Below are 20,208 nucleotides of genomic sequence, written 5' to 3' on the forward strand. Positions count from 1 at the left end.
TTTATGTATAGAACACAATGTTTTCTTTTTCTTTTATCCACAACGAGGAAGCTCTTGGCCTGTATCTCACCTGATGATAAGTGATGATCAGGCCGAAGGTGGCAGCGAGCTTTACCCGGAATCCTCAACCACGGAGGAAATGGCAATCTTACCTCTAACTGCCGGAACACAACAATGCTGTTAACATTGTTGTTATGTCTTTAAATATGTACCTACACTACACGTACCTAGTTAAATAAAAAATAAGATTTTCTTTTTTCTATTTTTCTACAGTTATTGTTCTGGTTCTTACTATTACGATTAATTAGTTGCCTTACTAAAATTGATTTTGTTTTGTTCACAGGTAAGTCCGTACTTAGTTTCATAAGTGATATGTGATATGAGTACATAGATGAAGATCCTTCTTAAATGGTGAGTGTGATTTCATTCATTTTTTTATTTAAAATGTAACCAAAACCTTCTGGCTTCTTCTGTGTACTTTTCATGGCAAGACCTTTTGTCACCCTGCAATACCTACCATGCATATCTTAGTGTACCTAATTACGTCAGAAGGAATGATGGCTGACATTTGCACCGGACATCGACGGACTGTGACCCGGCTTACGCGATCTTTAGCCCTTCAGATCTTAGTTATAGGTATTGTGTTTTATTTAAGTACTGTTAAACAGTGAAAAAAATATTATTAAAACTTTTAAAATACGAGTGCGGCCTGAAAGGCTTTTTGGAGGCCTAGTGTTAAAAAATAACTTTATTCAAGAAAAAACAACAAAACCATATTCAAGCAATTTAATAGAAAATGTTTGTAAAAATATTAAAAACTTACTTTTGCGTTTCCGACTAGGTACTCGTGCATTTTGTACTCTTATAGCAGTTAGTTATATTAGGTACGAGTAGGTGCACACGTAGCACGTATGGACCACTGTCCATTAATTTGATTCATTCATTTTCCAAGCTGCAGATAGCCCAAGTTGTACGTTTCAAGTTCAACACGTTGCGACATCTACAAAACACAGACCAAACCATTATTCCATACACTATCTTGCAAATCCAATCCCTGAAAGTAACACACTGTTCAAGCCCGCCCCGATCTTATTCTTAGTTGTCACTGAAACCACTAGATGGCGTAGCAAGCTTTAGCAACAGGGGTAGGTCGAACAAGTAGCATTATTTGGAAGTTACACAAGAATTTAGGATAAAGGTCATTTTATGGCGATTACTCGATTTCTTCGCAAAAACATAGTGTGCATATCATTCCCAGTCATTACCGCTACTCTGATATACCTCGATTGGAATCACACCAGGAGTTGGAAAGCCTTGAAAGAGAAGTAACATGGCTATTTTTGGAATCACCACTCGCTATGCCTGGTTTGCGATCCCACTCAGTGGATTTTTCATCGGCAAGTACCTGGATGACCAGGAGACCCTCAGGATGACAAATTTCAGGGACAAGTCCAAGCTATACGGAGGGAGAGTGAAAGAGGGCGAAGCCCCTTCTTGGCCTAGTGTTATGTATTAATAATAGTGTACCTTGTCTCTTTGATTGACTTGTATTGGTTTTTAGAATAAGTAGTACCAATTTAGTGCAAGTGTTGAATTTTTGATTAAACAGTTTCAGTGTAGTGCGACTCTTTTCTAAAATGGTCCTTAATTTTTGTAACAATTTGAGTACCTACTTCTAATTAAATTTCAATTGGTGATTAGTTAGTTTATTCATTCATGTATCAGCGTTTATAAATTAGTAGGCAATTTTAATCAAGTATCATACATTACCCAGTTTAATGTATGAACTCATTGTTCTTGATTGGGGAGAGAATGTGAAATAAGCACTGATTGTGATGAATCCAAATGAAAATACACAAAATTCTTTTTAACTTAGTTTTATTCATGAGTAAATAACTTAAGTTCACTGAGCTGAAGAATTTAAATTAATGAAGTCATAAGTTTTAGGTATTAGAAATTACATTCATAAGGTAGTTCATGCAGTTTAAAATCAACTAATCGAACAAATATTTATATCAAAACGGTTTTCTTTCTTTTCATAAAAGACCTTTAATATTTTTGGATTGAAAAACAATTATGAATAATTTAGTGTAATTACAGAACAAATTGAATGGCATTTAAAAACTATAATTTGTATAAAACAAAGCTGTGATAATTACAAGGAGCGAAGACGAGAAATTAGCAGAGTGGACATCAACAGATGCTAGTCTACCGATATATTTATAATTTAACATAATTATTATCGATACAAACACGATATCTGGTACTAAGGCAGTGTTCAACAATCAACATTTTGTAACAAGTGGACCACACAACAAAATTAGCTAAAAATCACGTTAATATTAAATAACAAAGTACGTCTTGGTCTTCTTTTGAATTTAACTCCTGAATAGATTACATTTCGATAGGAAAATGGTAGAAGTTTCAAGAAAAGGAGCAATTATTGATATCAAATGAGTATAAAATTGTTCCTCTCATTTATCAGACGCTAAACAAAATTAATATACTGCACCCTGAATTAATAAAATAACATCTATCCATACTTTTCCCTCAGATACAGCTTCTTAAAAACTTCAAGTTACTGAAATCGTGTTGTATGGTCCAGTTGCTAAAGGAGCCGCGTGTAGGTATTCGCTAGAAGGCAACTTGTTCACGGCATGGCCGCCATTATACGTGACACACTGACGTATAAGCCAACAACATACTTAGTTTACATGCATCACCACTTGTAATGTGTAAGTGACCTGGGGTGATAGAAAAAAACGCGTCAAGTAAAACTTTTCTTCATTGAATTTAACGTAAGATTTAAAACATTGAACTGTTTCTCTGTCACAACATATTTTTTGTCTACTCACTCATCAATTTAATAATAACATTAATTTAATAATAACATTAATGTTTCACATTAATAATTTTGGTCCTATTTTTTCCAAGAAATGCTTTTTTATAGATTCTGTCATTTACCACAAGATAAATAACAAACAAACATTAATTTTCATTTTCTAACACCCGGTCACCCTCCACACAATTAAATATTAATTCATAAAAATAAAACACTCGTGAATTCGCATTCTCAATAGCTATACATTACAAGACTAGAATACCTAAACCAATAGAAGCACAAATAACTTTTAAATCAACGTTTGCGTTCCTTCTCTAACCTATGATTATGACACAGAGCACTATACTTACAATCCATTTACACATTTTCAATATACAATATATTTTTACACGCCCTATGACGATATTTATCACATTATTTAGTTACATAAAATTAATGGAACATCAGTAACAGTCACTAGACAACGTACAATAATTTTAATGACTTCACAATGATGACTATTTTTAACGTTTTTCGATATAAAATTCTATGCGTCATACATGCTATAAATATTATTCATTGTGATAATATTGCTTCGACAGAATATACATTTTATTGATTCGCAAATGGTATACTTACTTAGTTCTATTTTGTGTTACATCGATATGATTTTGCTGTAAATAATGACGTATTTTACATGGCTCAACGAAGCATATACATACATACATTTTGTATCGTACAGCGTATCGACTGACGTCAATCAGTTAGGTGAATAGTTCAACATGCCTGCTGTTGTGGAATGTTCGTGGGCCAGCGATTTCATTTTCATAGTTTATCAGCATTTAGAGAGCGTTTGTCTACACATCCAGTTCCAGTTCTGCAGATAGTGTTAGAGTCAGACAGGTGCGAGGGACACTAGGCATAGGTATTTCATCACATTTGAATACCACGTGACATCCACATGACACTCAATTATTTACCTATTGAAGTTCTCTTAAGACTTTATTTAAGTTCGTTTCAAATGTCACCACACGTCCAGCTGCGCCAGAAAGTCTGGAGATGGTGTTGGTTAATCGACAGTGACGGGGACATGTTTAAGGGATCGAAGCACCACCAGTCGAGGCACACGCAATACCATGTTTCTTTAAAAGTTCAAAAAAGCGCTAAAAAGTTCTGCAGATGATTATGGTTCGACGACATAGACGGGGACAGGTGTAAGTGATCGAGGTACCACTAGTTCATCACATTGACCTATTTAATTACTTCATCCGCACACTTCTATATGTAGATGTAAAGTTCTGCAGAGAGTGGTGGATCAACGGCAGACACTGGGACAGGCGAGGGTCATCAGTCTTAACTCATCAATCACACGTGACGAACACGTATCATGAGTTTTTATGGACTAAATTAGTTTAGTTCTTTAGTTTTATACACGTCCAATTGCGCCAGAGAGTTCTCCAGAGAGTGATGGTTCAACGACAGAGACGGGACAGGTTTAAGCGATCGAGGCATCACCAGTTGAGCACCAGTTCTACATGTCCAGCTGCGTCCAGATCACTTTAGAGGCAAACACCATATTCCACGTGACAAACACGTATCACGCAATAAGGACTATATTGGTTCATCATAAGTCACTTCTACACGTCCAGCTGCGCTAAAAAGTTCTGGAGATGGTGGTGGTTGGGTGGCAGAGACCGGGACAGACAAGGGATCACTTTTATTGTCCATCACATCACCACATGACAACCGTATCACGGAATAGTTATTACGGACTAAATTCATTCATATTTAAAGTCACTGCTCCTACACGTCCAGCTGCGCTAAAAAGTTCTGTAGATGATGATAGTTGGGAGGCAGAGACCGGGACATATGAGGGATCACTTTTGTCCATCACTTTTAACCACGTATCACGAGTTATTACGGACTAAATTAGTTCATCTTAAAAGTCACTTCTACACGTCCAGTTGCGCCAAAAAGTTCTGGAGATGATGGTGGTTCAACGACAGAAACGAGGACAAGCGATCGAGGCACCACATGTTTCTTTATAGTTCATCGCATTGACTTTAATTACTTAATCTTAAAAGTCTCTTCTACACGTCCAGTTGCGCGAGAAAGTTCTGCAGATGGTGGTGGTTCAACGGTAGAGACGGGGACAGGTGTAAGCAATTGAGGCACCACTTGTTCATCACATTGACTTATTTAATTAGTTCATACGATTACTCTTCGTACACGTCTAGTTGCGCAGTTAGTGGCAGAGAGTGAGACAGATGCCAGGAGGGATTAATATGCATATTTCATCACATTTAATTTTGACAACCACGTGACATCCATTTGTCAACCATATGAAATTCACTTGACACCCACGTGACACGCATTAAAGACGTCTTTAAATAATTTCATCTCAAATGTCACTTCTACACGTCTAATTGCGCCAGAGAGTTCTGTGGTGATGGTTTAACGGCATAGACTGGGACATCATCATCACTTCTAACTCATCAATCACACGTGACAAACACGTATCACGCAATAAGGACTATATTGGTTCATCATAAAAGTCACTTCTACACGTCCAGCTGCGCGAGAAAGTTCTGCAGAGAGTGGGACAGATGAGGACAGATGAGGAATCACTTTAAAGGCATCGTTCAACACTCCTAACGGACAAACACATATTCCACGTATCACGCAATAAGTATCAAATTAGTTCATTTTTAATGTCACTGCTTCTTATCCTATACTTCTAGTTGCGCGAGAAAGTTCTGCAGATGATGGTGGTTAGGCGGCAGAGACCAGAGCAAACGAAGGATCACTTTTGTCAATCACTTCTAACCACGTGACTACCACGTAGGGAACACATTAAAATCGGCATTTTCCGTCATTTTTAGCCACGTGACAACCACGGAATAAGGACTAAATTCATTCATTTTTAAAGTCACTTCTACACGTCCAGCTGTGCCAGAAAGTTCTGCAGATGGAGGTGATTGGGCGGCAGAAACGGGGACAGGTTTAAGCGATCGAGGCATCACCAGTTGAGCACCAGTTTTACAGTTCTGCAGAGAGTGGTGGATCAACGGCAGAGGCTGGGACAGATGAGGGATCACTTTAAAGGCATCGTTCAACACTCCTAACGGACAAACACATATTCCACGTATCACGCAATAAGGACTATATTGGTTCATCATAAAAGTCACTTCTACACATCCAGCTGCGCTAAAAAGTTCTGCAGATGATTATGGTTCGACGACATAGACGGGGACAGCTGTAGTGGATGCACCAGTAGTTCATCACATTGATTTATTTAATTACTTCATCCGCACACTTCTACACGTCCAGCTGCGTGAGAAAGTTCTGCAGAGTGTTGGATCAACGGCGTAGACAGTGACAGGCGAGGGTTATCACTCCTAATTCATCAATCACATGTAACGAACACGTATCACGCAATAAGTACTAAATTCATTCATTTTTAATGTCACTTCTACACATCTAGTTGCGCTAGAAAGTTCTGCAGATGGTGGTGATTAGGCGGCGGCGGGTGCGGGGGGTGCGGGTTATCACTTCTAACTCATCAATCACACGTGACAAACACGTATCATGAGTTATTACGGACTAAATTAGTACATTTTAGAAGTCACTTCTACACGTCCAGTTGTGCCAGAAAGTTCTGCAGATGGTGGTGGTTAAACGGTAGAGATGAGAACAGGTGTAAAGGATCAAGGCACCACTAGTTCATCACATTGACTTATTTAATTAGTTCATACGATTACTTTTCGTACACGTCTAGTTGTGCAGTTAGTGGCAGAGAGTGAGACAATATGCATATTTCATCACATTTGACAACCACGTCACATCCACGTGACACTCATTAAAGTCTTGCAGAGAGTGACGGATCAACGGCAGAGGCTGGGACAGGCGAGGGTCACTCATATATCCCACGTAACGAACACGTATCACGCAATAAGGACTAAATTCATTCATTTTTAATGTCACTTCTACACGTCCAGTTGCGCGAGAAAGTTCTGCAGATGGTGATGATTAGGCGGCGGCGGGTGCGGCGGGTGCGGGTTATCACTTCTAACTCATCAATCACACGTGACGAACGCGTATCACGCAATAAGGACTAAATTCATTCATTTTTAAAGTCACTGCCCCTACACGTTCAGTTGCGCCCGAGAGTTCTGCAGAGAGTGACGGATCAACGGCAGAGGCTGGGATCTCATTAAAAGGCATTGGCCGTCATTTTTAGTACGGACTAAATTAGTTCATCTTAAAAGTCATTTCTACACGTCCAGCTGCGCCAGAAAGTTCTGCAGAGTGTTGGATCAACGGCATAGACAGTGATAGGCGAGGGCCATCACTCTTAATTTATATATCCCACGTGAAAAACGCGTATCACGCAATAAGTATCAAATTAGTTCATTTTTAATGTCACTTCTACACGTCCAGTTGCGCTAAAAAGTTCTGCAGATGGTGGTGATTAGGCGGCGGCGGGTGCGGCGGGTGCGGGTTATCACTTCTAACTCATCAATCACACGTGACGAACACGTATCACGCAATAAGGACTAAATTTATTCATTTTTAAAGTCACTGCCCCTACACGTTCAGTTGCGCCCGAGAGTTCTGCAGAGAGTGACGGATCAACGGCAGAGGCTGGGATCTCATTAAAAGGCATTGGCCGTCATTTTTAGCCACGTGACAACCACGCAATAAGGACTAAAATAGTTCATTTTTAATGTCACTTCTACACGTCCAGTTGCGCTAAAAAGTTCTGCAGATGGTGATGATTGGGCGGCGGCGGGTGCGGCGGGTGCGGGTGGGCGCGGCGGGACGCGGGCGGCGCGACGGCGTCGATGTCGGCGTGGTCGCGGCGGTGCGCGCGCGCCCCGGCCGGCGCCCGCGGCAGGCGGAGCGGCGCCGGGAGCAGTTCCGGCATCACGCTGTGGTGGGTCACTAGGGCGGAGAGAGACGTGAACTCCTTTGTGAAGCCCTGGAAGGAAACAAATTCAAATTGTGTTTATTGTGAAATCACAGGTACATAAGTCAGTGGGCTAATTCAAATGCATTTGTCGAGAGTAGAAATCGTCTGTCAAATAATTTTCTAGTAAGCAATTTTGAACTGATTGTCAAGGTAATACAGTTGAAAATTGAATATCAAAGCCAGACTACGCCTAATGTCAGATCAGCCGATGGTAGATGCCAAATTTCCAATATCGCGTACGAAGACGGAGAACTTTGTCAATATAGTGGTACATAAGGGTCATAATTAGTGGATGCCGACGATTTTCGCGCTGTCATCTCAACGACTGCCCACCCTTGTCGTTAGAGCAGTCGACTGGATAGAAAGCATGGAATTAACATGGTGATTGATAAACTAGGTGCAAATAAGCATAGGTATTTTATAACCACAGAATGCTTTTTGCTTAAATTTGAAAATAAAGGATATTGTTCTGCGTCCATACATCGTTCGCCCCAAGACCCCCAAGCAATGAAATAATGATTTTTATATGTGAAATTACTTAACGATTGTCACCTTATACTCCACTAGCTTTTCGCTCGCGGCTTCGCGCGCGTGGCTTCGCGCGCGTGGCCTACATTAGGTACCTACATATTTTACGGAACCCTATTATTTTCCAAAATAAAATTTAGCCTGTTACTCGTGGATAATGTAGCTTTCGAATGGTGAAAGAATTTAATAAAAACGGTCCAATAGTTTTTGAGTCTATTCATTACAACCAAACAAACAAAGTTTTCCTCTTTATAATATTAGTGTAGATACTTAAAGCACGGATAAGCGGGAGATTCGTTACAATAGGAAAAATGCTTCAGATTTTGAGGTTATTAGCATAACAGAAGTACATTTCCATTTTCTATCTTCTATAGGTACTTATAATAAATCTGTAGAGAGGTCAACTCTGTACATGAAATATATTTTCAAAATAACTATCAGGGGGTGATACTGATGCCAAAAATGCAATCAGTAAAATTTTTGTCTGTCTGTCTGTCTGTATGTTCCTTATAGAAACAAAAACTACTCGACGGATTTTAACGAAACTTGGTACAATTATTCTTCATACTCCTGGGCAGGTTATAGTATACTTAGGAATTCCCACGGGAACAGGAATTAGCGGGAAAATCCTTTTGTATGAAAAATCTAAACCGCTTAAGTTAGACGCTTTAAATTTCGCACGTAGGTACTTTAGTAAACTAATTCCCACGGGAACTGGAATTCGTGGGAAAATCCCTTTGTATGAAAAATCTAAACCGCTTTAGTTAGACGCTTGAAATTTGACATGTAGGTATCTTATTAAACTTAAAGCTTAGTTACAACAGGATATTGCAAAATTCCCACGTGAACGGGAAAAAACATTTGAACGAAAAAATCTAAACCGCGTAAGATAGATGAAGGGGGTAAAACGGGATCCACGCGTACGAAGTCGCGGGCGGCCGCTAGTTGCTAATAAAACTATTTATTGTCAAGAATTATATGTATAATAATGCGAATTCCCGTTCCCGTGGGAATTAGTTTACTAAAGTACCTACGTGCGAAATTTAAAGCGTCTAACTTAAGCGGTTTAGATTTTTCATACAAAAGGATTTTCCCGCTAATTCCTGTTCCCGTGAGAATTCCTAAGTAGGTATACTATAACCTGCCCAGGAGTATGAAGAATAATTGTACCAAGTTTCGTTAAAATCCGTCGAGTAGTTTTTGTTTCTATAAGGAACATACAGACGGACAGACAGACAGACAAAAATTTTACTGATTGCATTTTTGGCATCAGTATCACCCCCTGATAGTTATTTTGAAAATTATATTTCATGTACAGAATTGACCTCTCTACAGATTTATTATAAGTAGGTATAGATATGTAGGAGAGACGTCTTAATTACACTTTAAATCGTAGATCTATAAAGAACCCCTTTGTCAAACCGTATGAATAGCAGCAAATAGAACTTTGCGTATTGGAAAAATAGGAATGCCTACGGAAAAGCCAAACATTTTTTAAAAAGAAGTTAATATATTTTACTTACATTTAAATCCAAAAATATCTTTATTCCGACCCAAGGGTAAGTAGGCAGTTATGTAGGTATAAATGAAAATACGTATGTAGGTACTTATTATTTATTAATGGTCATGTTCTACATTTTCTATTAAATATGGGCCCAATACATCAATGATGTCGCCATCACAACAAAGTACCATAAATGGTTTAACGAGATTCCGATATTTGTATAGGGAATAAGTTTTTTTTTTGGTATGCATAATTGCTACTTTTTTGCACATAAATGTATGTATGTACCATCCATGATGACAATAGCCTTTCTTTGTGGTAAATCGTTTCCTGGCTTCCCGAAAAGAGACTGGAACATAAAGGTTTCTTTGGGCTACTTCCTCTCTACTAATATGTTGTAACCCTAAATGTGCTGGTACGAAATGTTCCTCCATCATACTGCGTGCTTTCATTACATATTTTGTAAGAGTACTCCTTGAAATGCCAAGTAATGTAGCTATTCTGTCATCTGAATCACCGGTCCTCAGCTTCATTAAATAAGCACCAACTGTAGTAATTCGTGCTCTCTGATAGTATCTATGGCAAAGAAGATCTGAAGGACGAATCTGAAAATAAAATAAAACATCAGATTCACAGTTCAACAATAAGAAGAGCAATATTTATATAGGATTAACGACTTTTGTGTGTAACGGAATAGTAAGATGAGTGATGAAAGATAATTTATGATTTGAACGCTGAATGATGAGGAATGATTGGTCTATGGAGGAAACGAAAGGGATGAATGAGGAACGAGGATTGAGAGTGAGAATAGTGGTAGTTTAAAAGAGTAGTCTGTTGTTATGCAGGAAGTATAAATAAAACTTTACTGAGTTTATTTGGCTCAGGGAATTTTTAACTGGCTTTATAATAGTAAAAATTATGTTTAATATTATGTAAGTAATAATATTGCAATATTTTAATAATATAAGTCTATTTGTATTATACAGGGTGGAAACGATAAGTGATCTATAACACTTTTAATATTGTGTGGCTGGCATACATTTAGTATGGAGGCTGAAAACATTGAATTTTCGGATAGATCCAGTTAATTCTGTAACTATTTACTGATACCGTTAGAAAGAGCTCGTGAAGCACTTTCAGGATGAGTAACCAGTTTTTCGATATCTTGTGTAGTTTAGAAATAATCGAGTGAGATCACTTATCGTTTCCACCCTGTATAACCTGTATGGATGAGAGTAGTGGCAGATTGAAAGCAATGGAAGGAGTTGAAGGATGGGAAGGCTGATTCGGAAAAAACCTTTTTTATTATTATAATAAACCGGCATAATTATTTTTATGTATTATAAAACTGGCAGGGCTCTTACCTCTCTGGGTTGAATCCAATTTCGAACAATGTTTAATATATCTTGATTATTCTCTGTATCCAAACAATGACTTCAAGTTCGCAATAATGAACAACCACATCCAACACAAACTTGTTGGTGACCTACCGGGGCACCGGTTGGCATATCTGGAGAGTCTTGTGAAGTAGGTGTGGTATCTCTTTGCAATAATGAGTGACAAGCCCCACAGATGTAGTCATTTGCAGTAACCTGTTTAAAAATAATAATAATTAGAAATAAGTTTAAAAAAATTATCAGTTTTTTAATGTCCCGCACTTAAATTATTTTATTTTAGTATTAATTTACAGAAACCAATAACTTTACAAGAATTAGACTGATTGTATAGCCAATAACATTTTATTAAATAAGGACTTTAGCGTGCATTACCTCTAATGGAGTTAGTCGTTCCACAATTATGTTCCTGATGTTAATATGATGTTGGGTGTTAGTTCTCAGGGACATGAGCTGATGTGAACGTGTTCTAGGCTCTAGTGTTCTACTGCAAAGCACACATTTTCTGCTAAGATTTGAAGTAGATGCATTTGTGTTGTATCTTGGGCTTGGGTCCATCATGTTGTGCATATAAGATCATGAGCTGTAACCTGTAAAAATAAATAGATTCATTGCATGCCATGCCACACATACTCCTGTGCGTTGAATAAATTGAGCCGCAAACCATAAAAAAAATGATAATTCAATATTATGTGCTGTTAGTAGAATTTTGGGTCAGAGGGTAGGGTTAAACAGCTTTAGTAAATAAGCATTGTTGTTATAATAATTAATTATGACGTGTTACAAACTTAGTTACAAAAAATAATAATCTAGTAGTCTTAGTTCCAAAAAACAAAACAAAACAAGCTTTCATTGAGAGCAGGGAGATAGTGTCAAAGTAAATAATTCCTTAGATTTACACCAAAACCAGCTGGATTGTCAACATAATTGTTGTTTCGCTCATGCCTCCATTGCGCTGTACCATCGACTAGTTTCTTACAATCGAATCGGGCCTGGCTGTCCACACTGTCCAGGGTTGAACCACAGATAATAGCGGAACATTCATTTCAAGACAACCCGCCATGAGAATGGCAATTCAGAAGTTTGGCAAGGCTAGTACTTATTCATAAGATTGCAGAGCAAAATGTAGGTACTTACCGATCGAGGTGCTGCCCATTGTTGTGTATAATTAAGTTGCTCATTTTCTAACACCATAGAACCACCAGCCGAGCCTTGGCCGAGCCACACAAAAACAGTAAATCCCAGGCTGAGTATGTCGTTATTGCAATCAATCAGAGTCCGTTTGAATAGCCAAGTTTGTCTACACTAATATTATAAAGAGGAAAACTTTGTTTGTTTGTTTGTTTGTTTGTTTGTTTGTTTGTTTGTTTAGTTGTAATGGATAGGCTCAAAAACTACTGGACCGATTTTAAAAATTCTTTTACCATTCGAAAGCTACATAACTCACGAGTAACATAGGCCTAATTTTATTTTGGAAAAAAATAGGGTCCCGTAAAATATTTGGGATTTTCATAAGACGTGGAAAAGCGCCATCTATCGTCATTGGTTAAAATCTTCTTGCGCCTGACAAACATTTTTGAGGTAAATAAATATTCATGAAGGCAAAGCTGTCAAACGCCATCTATCGACATCATTAGTAAATTAGTAACTAAATATTACATGTACTATGAATAGCGCTGTTCGTAAATACCTAATTTTGAAAATTTAATAAATAAAGATATTTTATGTAATTAAACCATTCACTGTATGTACCTATTTGAATCATTCAATGTGTTTAAACGAGCAAATCAAAGTGTTAATTAGTGACTTTTACAAACTTCCTTGCAAATTCTTACTATGTGCCGCCATCTACCGAGATGAATATTAGGGTACGGTTCAGCGGCGGACAAATGGGATGGGCGCGTGGGCGATTGTAGTTAAATAGGATAAGAATTACTTCGTTTTTATTTTCTGTATGTAATTTGTTAATTTTTTGGTAGGGTCTTTATTTTAATTACTTAGGTTGGTAGGTACTTACTTATTTGATTTTAATGATAATTACTATAGGTACGTATAATTTTAGTAGAAAGAAAGGTCATTGAATGACTAAGTGACTCACTCACTCATCACGAAGTCTCAGAAACTACAAGTCTCAAAAGAGTTCTCATAGGGGTTAATGGTCTATTCCACTTTGATCACCTGGCTTTGATCACCAAGATGATCAAAGTGGACTCCAGTTAAATTATTTTTTTAGTGTTCTTTGATCACCTATAAATAAATTATACCTCTGAATTGTCACATACATGTCCAATTTGTTTATTGCGGTTTTTAGAAAATATCAAAAATGTTACAAAACAACATAATTATGTAGTACAACAATTGGACATGTGACTATTCAGAGGAGGTGTGATTTGTTTGTAGATGATCAAAGGACACTAAAATAATAATTTAACTAGAGTCCACTTGGCTCACCTAGGACATCGTATCCGTGGGTGATCAAAGGCACAGAATGAATTCAAAGGACACTAAATTGTCGTTGTAAGTCCACTTTGATCACCTGGCTGATCAAAACCAGGTGATCAAAGTGGAATACACCTCCTTTTAGAACGTAGGTAGTCACTAAAACGAAATTTTGCAAAATTCAAACCTTATGGGAGTTAAAAAGGGGGTTAGAAGTTTGTATTGCAGTCCTCGGTTTTTAAAGTAAGAGACTTGAAAGTTAAAATGTATGCTCACTATGATCTCTAGATATTGTGGAGGTGTACATATACTGTTCGGTACATCGTGGTACTGTGTACACATCGGTTTGCCGACGATATTGTGGTCATGGCAGAATCGTTGGAAGATCTTGGCACAATGCTCGAAGACCTTAATCGATTTTCCCAACAGGTAGGCCTGAGGATGAACATGAACAAAACGAAGCTTATGTCGAATGTCCATGTTGCGCCCTAACCAGTTTCAGTTGGAAGCTCAATTCTCGAGATTGTCGACAAGTAGGTATGTCTACCTCGGACAAACGATCCAGCTAGGTAGGTCCAATTTCGAGAAGGAGGTCAATCGTCGAATCCAACTCGGCTGGGCAGCGTTCGGGAAACTACGCAACATCTTATCGTCCAAAATACCTCAATGCCTGAAGACTAGAGTGTATAACCAATGTGTGTTACCAGTGATACCTTATGGCTCGGAAACGTGGCCTCTCACTATAGGCTTTATACAGAAGCTCAGTTCCACAGCGTGCTATGGAGAGGGCTATGCTTGGTGTTTCTTTGCGAGATCGAATCAGAAATGAGGAGATCCGTAAACGAACCAAAGTCGCTGACATAGCGACGGATTAGCAAGCTGAAGTGGCAATGGGCAGGGCACATAGTACGCAGAACTGATGGCCGATGGGGCAGAATGGTTCTGGAATGGAGGCCGCGTACCGGAAAACGTAGCGTGGAACTTCCACCTACAAGGTGGACCGACGACATCGTAAAGGTAGCAGGGAAGCGCTGGACGCAGGCCGCTTCCAATCGATCAACATAGAAAGCATTGGGGGAGGCCAATTTTCAGCAGTGGACGTCCTATGGCTGAAATGGTGGTGGTGATACATATGTATACTGAAAATGTATCATTAGAAATCAACTACTGGGCCTAAGGAGATAAAAGGAGGGTTGGAAGTTTATATTATGAAAGTCCTATGTGTTTAAAGTAAGAGAGTTGAAATTTAAAATGTATGCGCTATAGGTGCTAAGAGCGGATTTTACGAAACTCCACCCCTAATGGAGTAAAACGAGGTCCACGCGTACGAAGTCGCGGGCGGCCGCTAGTAGTTAATAAAGTTCCGAAAATAAAAGCTAAAACACAAACGAATCACAAAGAAGGATCAAGCAAGACAGCAACACAGCAAGAGTGAGTGAGAGAGAAAAGGTGATGCGAGTGAATGACAATTTGACTAACAAATAGGGATGTCCATTTAGAATAGACATAATCGATTAAATTGATCGTTTTTGAAAAATTTTATTTTTAAACATTGTGTTGCTATAAATATTTATTTTATTTATTTAATAGGACAACCAACAAGACATACACTGGAAGACAATCAATATTTACAACGTATTTAACTTAATCTAAGTGCTGCCTTAATTATAGGTTGCCACGGCATGCAATAGTGGACTTATACATAAACAGTGTCTACACTTAAAGAAAAGAGTAAATATGTAAATGTAGGTAAATAAATGTGATTAAATATACATAAAATGCAATAATCCACTGAAGCGCTGCGGGCGCGGCGGATCTGCGCCCGTCTAAAGGTCTAATGATTAGACTCTAGTCTAATCGATCATACCATTATTTACTTAAATCGAATTAAAAAAGCGCATCTCTGTCTCTGCTCTGTCAATATGTCGGTGACTTTGATTTCGTTTAAATACTTTTAAAATATTTTTTCGAACTGCAACTTGTCCGATAGGTTTGGACACTTGCAAGTAAATAAATAAAATATACATAAAATTATGGTACATACTAAGTCTTTGAAAATCTTAGGGCGATTTTTATCAATGTCCTTTGTCTGCTCGATTGCATTGATGATAAGGAGCAATGGTATTATCTATAATATCATTGGTAAGGAGGGACTGTTCTAAATACATATTATGATAGTTGAGATGGTTGAGAATATTTCCGGGTCGATCGCTTCCACCTTCGGCCTAGATAGTACCTACCTACCTACTTATACGCCAAACTATCTTATGATTGTTATGCATTGTTAAGTAGGGTTATAATACCTAATTATGATTGTTATGCATTGTAAGTAGGGTTATAAATAATTATAATTTACATAAGCAGCAGGTCGGTTATTTTTATTTAGGCAAATGTAATATTTTAAAAGACAATACGTACGATCAGATATTAAGATCAAAGATAAAGATTTCTGCTGTGAAAAAAAATATAAAACAGCTAACTTCTATATCAAGTTCCAACGTCGCTATACGTACCTACCTACTTAATGCTACTGGATTATACGTTCATAGCTCAGAAGTTTAGTCCTTTTTCAGCAGTGTTTAGTAAGAATATTATTACAAATGGGCTTTTAGGGATTTTGTTCACATGGAATAAACGACAAAGTTCTTAGTTACTTATCCAATAGGTAGTAGTAACATATATGTAGAAAACAGGAACTTAGATGCCAACGAAAGAAAATAGGCTATCAAATGTTGTTTTGGGGACTTACCTTTATAAAAATATCACATTTAAAAATTCATACCATTTGTTGTTATTTAAAAAACAATGTCAATTTTGACGATTAACTGAAAGTCTATTATCTATGAATATAGTAGCGATATATGGTATCCAGCGGCAATGGCAGTGCAAAATTTTGACAATGACTGTAGTTATCATACTTCGAGTTTGTCCATGGAGACGGCAAAAGTCCTTTAGTTGGCCATAAAGTAAACTTAACGGAAAATGTTACTTAATTGATACCGAGGCGCAACCTGGAAGCATTGCTAAGTGTGCTCCTCGTTACTGGTTCATCGTTCGTCATCGTCATTGTTCGTAAAAACCGGGTCGCGGCAGGCAAATAATAAAATTAGTCTTATGTCTTCTCCCTTATTAACTTCGATGGATAAATAGCTAAACCTCCTTGCGCGTAACTGACGTTTGTTGGAAAACCGATTTTTTCAGGCCATCGGATTTTAATTTCAAAAGTCATTGACCAATCCCAGTTCATATAATAACTATTATGACGTTTTCTATTGGCCAAAAGATTTAACTCTCTAAAAATCCGCGTGCAACCATATCCTGCTTAAATATTGTGCACTTTATTCAGCACAGATTAAACAAGCTAAATGACAAATAGAATAGATTGAAATGACAGATTGCACTTGAATTACCCTACAGGTCATTAAATTTGTATGATAGATCAGCTGTGTTCCGCCGCATGGGCATACAATAATGGTATGATACGATTGATAGGTAGTAAAATCTATGACACAATAAATGATACAATTCAAATACAAGTCAATTATTAATAATTATAAGTTAAATAAGTCATACAGAAAATGTCAGCAGAATACAATATTATGTCAGTCGGAGAGAAAAAAAAAAATTTCATTAATAAATACTTAGGTACTCAAATTGTCACACAAATCATTATAAATTGTCAGAAAGATATTCATTTACAGAGTAGTAACCTTTTTTTAACAAAAGGTCTTTTAGCTTAGCTTTAAATACAAGTATACATGTAGTTTCAATCTGGGGGCACAGGAGTGCCCCCACCAAGTCGAGCAAAAAAGCGGCACGGCCGTACCATCCTTTTCTCGAAGCAATTCAGGCCATTTTCGACTGCCTGTAACTTCGTTGTGGATAAAACTAGAATTTATTTATTTATTTATTTATTTATTTATTAATTAGGTACACCAACGATAGGTACAACAATACACAATATGTTAAAAAATACGCAAAATATTAAGCTAATTGCACTATCACTTAAAGGTATACACAGCTTGCAAGAAATATAAGTTGCTGCTTAGTTAGCATAAATGATGTTATATAAGTTAAATTATTATGATATACATAGAGTCGGTTGCTGTAGCCTTAAATTTGGGTAGGGACATGAAATGCACGTCCAGGGGACCACTACATATATTGTAGATCTTACAGATCCGACTTATAGGAGAGTTGGCTCCTAGAACAGTTTTTCGAAAGGGGCGGGAGAGAGGTTCAATGGGTTTACGTGGTATTCGTAATGGGACTTTGAAGTTAAACTTCGCTAGCAAGATTATAGAAGAGATATTTGAAGGCTAGATTTTAATCTGGGGGCACGGCAGTGCCCCCACCAAGTCGAGCAAAAAAGCGGCACGGCCGTACCATCCTTTTCTCGAAGCAATTCAGGCCATTTTCGACTGCCTGTAACTTCGTTGTGGATAAAACTAGAAGGCTGAATTTTCATTAGCTATGCAGGCATTGTAAAGACACGGTATATTTAAAATTTCATTCAATTTGAACCAGTAGTTTAAGAATTATAACGGGTCAAAGTTACTTAATTTTGTCACTCACTGACTGACTCACTGACTCACCGATCATCAAAACTCTAAGGCACTTCTAGCAGACCTAGAAGCTTCAAATTTGAAATATAAGTAGTGTTTGGTGTATGAATCAAGGAAAAACTAAAATATTTGGGGGCACGGTAGTGCAACCGCCAAGTCGAGTAAAATTTTTCAATTTCGGTCCAGTTTTCTAGATACATAACTGCTGTCTACAAAATACAAAAATAAATGAGATCCCATCAAAAACAATACTTGTCAAAAAAACCAAGTCTCGCAACTCAGTTGTTCTATGGTAAAAAGTTGTGAGATCCATGTAATACCAAGTCCAGGCCAGGAAATCTTTAACGTTTTACATAAATATATTGACTTGGCCATCGCATGAAAACACGTGTAAATTAAATTATTTAGTGCGATGGCCAAGTCCATATGAACCACTGGTCTAGACCATACAAGCCCGTGTGCTCACCTTGATCTTGTACCCCTTGGGCGTGCGCAGGATGAGGTAGTGCGCGATGCCGGCGGGCGTGAAGTCGCGCGGGACCCGCACCGACAGCGCGTAGCAGCCGGCCTGCGTCGTGCTGCCGCGCACCAGGAACGAGCCTACTGGCTGGCTGCTGAGCACTTCTAGCGCTATCTGGAAGGAGAAGGAATTCTGTGAGACTGCTGCCCGTTTTCACCATCAATCCCTAATTTTTAAGTGACCCCTATGTAAACAAAATTCCTGTTATTTGTTACCACAGGGGTCATTTAAAAATTAGGGATTGATGGTGAAAACAGGCATGCGTTTAGCAAACGATAGCCCCAACGTCTTTGAAATTAGCAAGATGAAGGCAAAGACGAATTGAAAGTCGAAAGATTTGAAGACGCTCATGCTAAACTGAGTATGTTGAACGATACATGTTACATTAATCATATCAAATGTTGAGAATAAACGCTTATAACCTAGGAATAAATCTACCGTCGGCTACCCGGAAGAGCAGGATAGGCCACAACCACTCTTCCCTTGGATGTAACAAAAGGAGACTAATGGACAAATATGCGAACATCTTGACTGTCCCCCATCCCTCTGGCTAACGTGGAAGAAAGTCCAGATCATATCCGCTATTTACCTCAAAAATTAGAAAGGATCATGCTCCTACAGTGGGGAGCAAATGGCTTGTTGATGTGTCCAGAAACAATGGCGATTTTTGGAAATGCTAGAAGCAGAAATTCAAGTCTACATTAGTTCTTACTTCTCTAGGAATCCCTTGCTGAAACCACGGCGCTTGCCTCAGCTCAGGCTCGGCTCGAGGGATATTATTGTTGCCGGAGCCGTGCGAGCCGCCGCCGCCACATGATGACGCGCCCGATGACGATGACGTCGTGCGACTACAGGCTGCTGATGGGCTACTGAAAATAGAAAAAAAAACACAAGAAATCTTAACATCAGGTGCGATTGAGGTCAAATACCTGCCTTGTTATGCATAAAAAAAACATGAAATTCTTTATGGCTCATACATAGGTTTTTGTTTGACAGACGAGTGTTGCCATTGCCATCTACTGAATAGAGGAATAATTATACAGGATAATAAATTTATGTCCGGAGTCGAAGTTTTACCATTTTGCATTAAAATTCAGTGACAACATAGTCTTTGGATCTTGAGTAGGATCATCGTATCATCTTTAGCTGAACAATGTTTTTCAGCTTTAGCTTTATTTTTGGAAGAATCAGAAAATATTTTCGTGATAGTCAGGAATCTCTTGCCCAACTGCTGCATATCATTGCTGAAGTCCACTCCATTCACAAGGAAAGCTTCCTTACCCATTCTTAACATTATTGCACCTCCTGAAGTCCACATCCAGCTCGTGCATGTTGTCGTGCCGTCGCGGCGTGGGCGGCAGCTCGCGGTTGCTCTCTCTCGTCCGCGCTTCTGCTTCCGACGCTTCGTTGATGTAGCCGCCGTTCATGCAGAGGGGAAGGTTTGTAGGCCTGGAAAAGGGAGAAT

General features: G+C 38.3%; 2 protein-coding genes and 1 long non-coding RNA gene across 3 annotated transcripts in view; 1 reads left to right on the forward strand and 2 right to left on the reverse strand.

The window, feature by feature from the left end:
- Nucleotides 1–1,146: 1,146 nt before the first annotated feature.
- On the forward strand, nucleotides 1,147–1,572 carry LOC135074300 (uncharacterized). The gene has a single exon (XM_063968577.1). The coding sequence runs from the start codon at nucleotides 1,331–1,333 to the stop codon at nucleotides 1,514–1,516; it is 186 nt and encodes a 61-aa protein (XP_063824647.1). The 5' UTR covers nucleotides 1,147–1,330; the 3' UTR covers nucleotides 1,517–1,572.
- A 5,984-nt stretch (nucleotides 1,573–7,556) lies between these two features.
- Nucleotides 7,557–20,208, reverse strand: part of LOC135074087 (EGFR adapter protein-like) — a 59,052-nt gene continuing 46,400 nt past the window's right edge. The window contains exons 7-10 of the mRNA XM_063968392.1: nucleotides 20,025–20,192; nucleotides 19,456–19,612; nucleotides 18,690–18,857; nucleotides 7,557–7,802 (exon numbers count right to left, since the gene is read on the reverse strand). Of these exons, the coding sequence (XP_063824462.1) occupies nucleotides 7,557–7,802; nucleotides 18,690–18,857; nucleotides 19,456–19,612; nucleotides 20,025–20,192 (739 nt within the window). The remainder of the gene's footprint in view (nucleotides 7,803–18,689; nucleotides 18,858–19,455; nucleotides 19,613–20,024; nucleotides 20,193–20,208) is intronic.
- On the reverse strand, nucleotides 9,934–12,514 carry LOC135074301 (uncharacterized). The gene is made up of 4 exons (XR_010257805.1): nucleotides 12,357–12,514; nucleotides 11,595–11,809; nucleotides 11,190–11,417; nucleotides 9,934–10,430 (listed from the first exon to the last, which is right to left on the reverse strand). It is a non-coding gene; the product is annotated as an uncharacterized LOC135074301 (long non-coding RNA).

The sequence above is a fragment of the Ostrinia nubilalis genome, chromosome 8, assembly GCF_963855985.1.
Source record: "Ostrinia nubilalis chromosome 8, ilOstNubi1.1, whole genome shotgun sequence".
NCBI classification, from domain to species: Eukaryota; Metazoa; Arthropoda; class Insecta; order Lepidoptera; family Crambidae; genus Ostrinia; species Ostrinia nubilalis.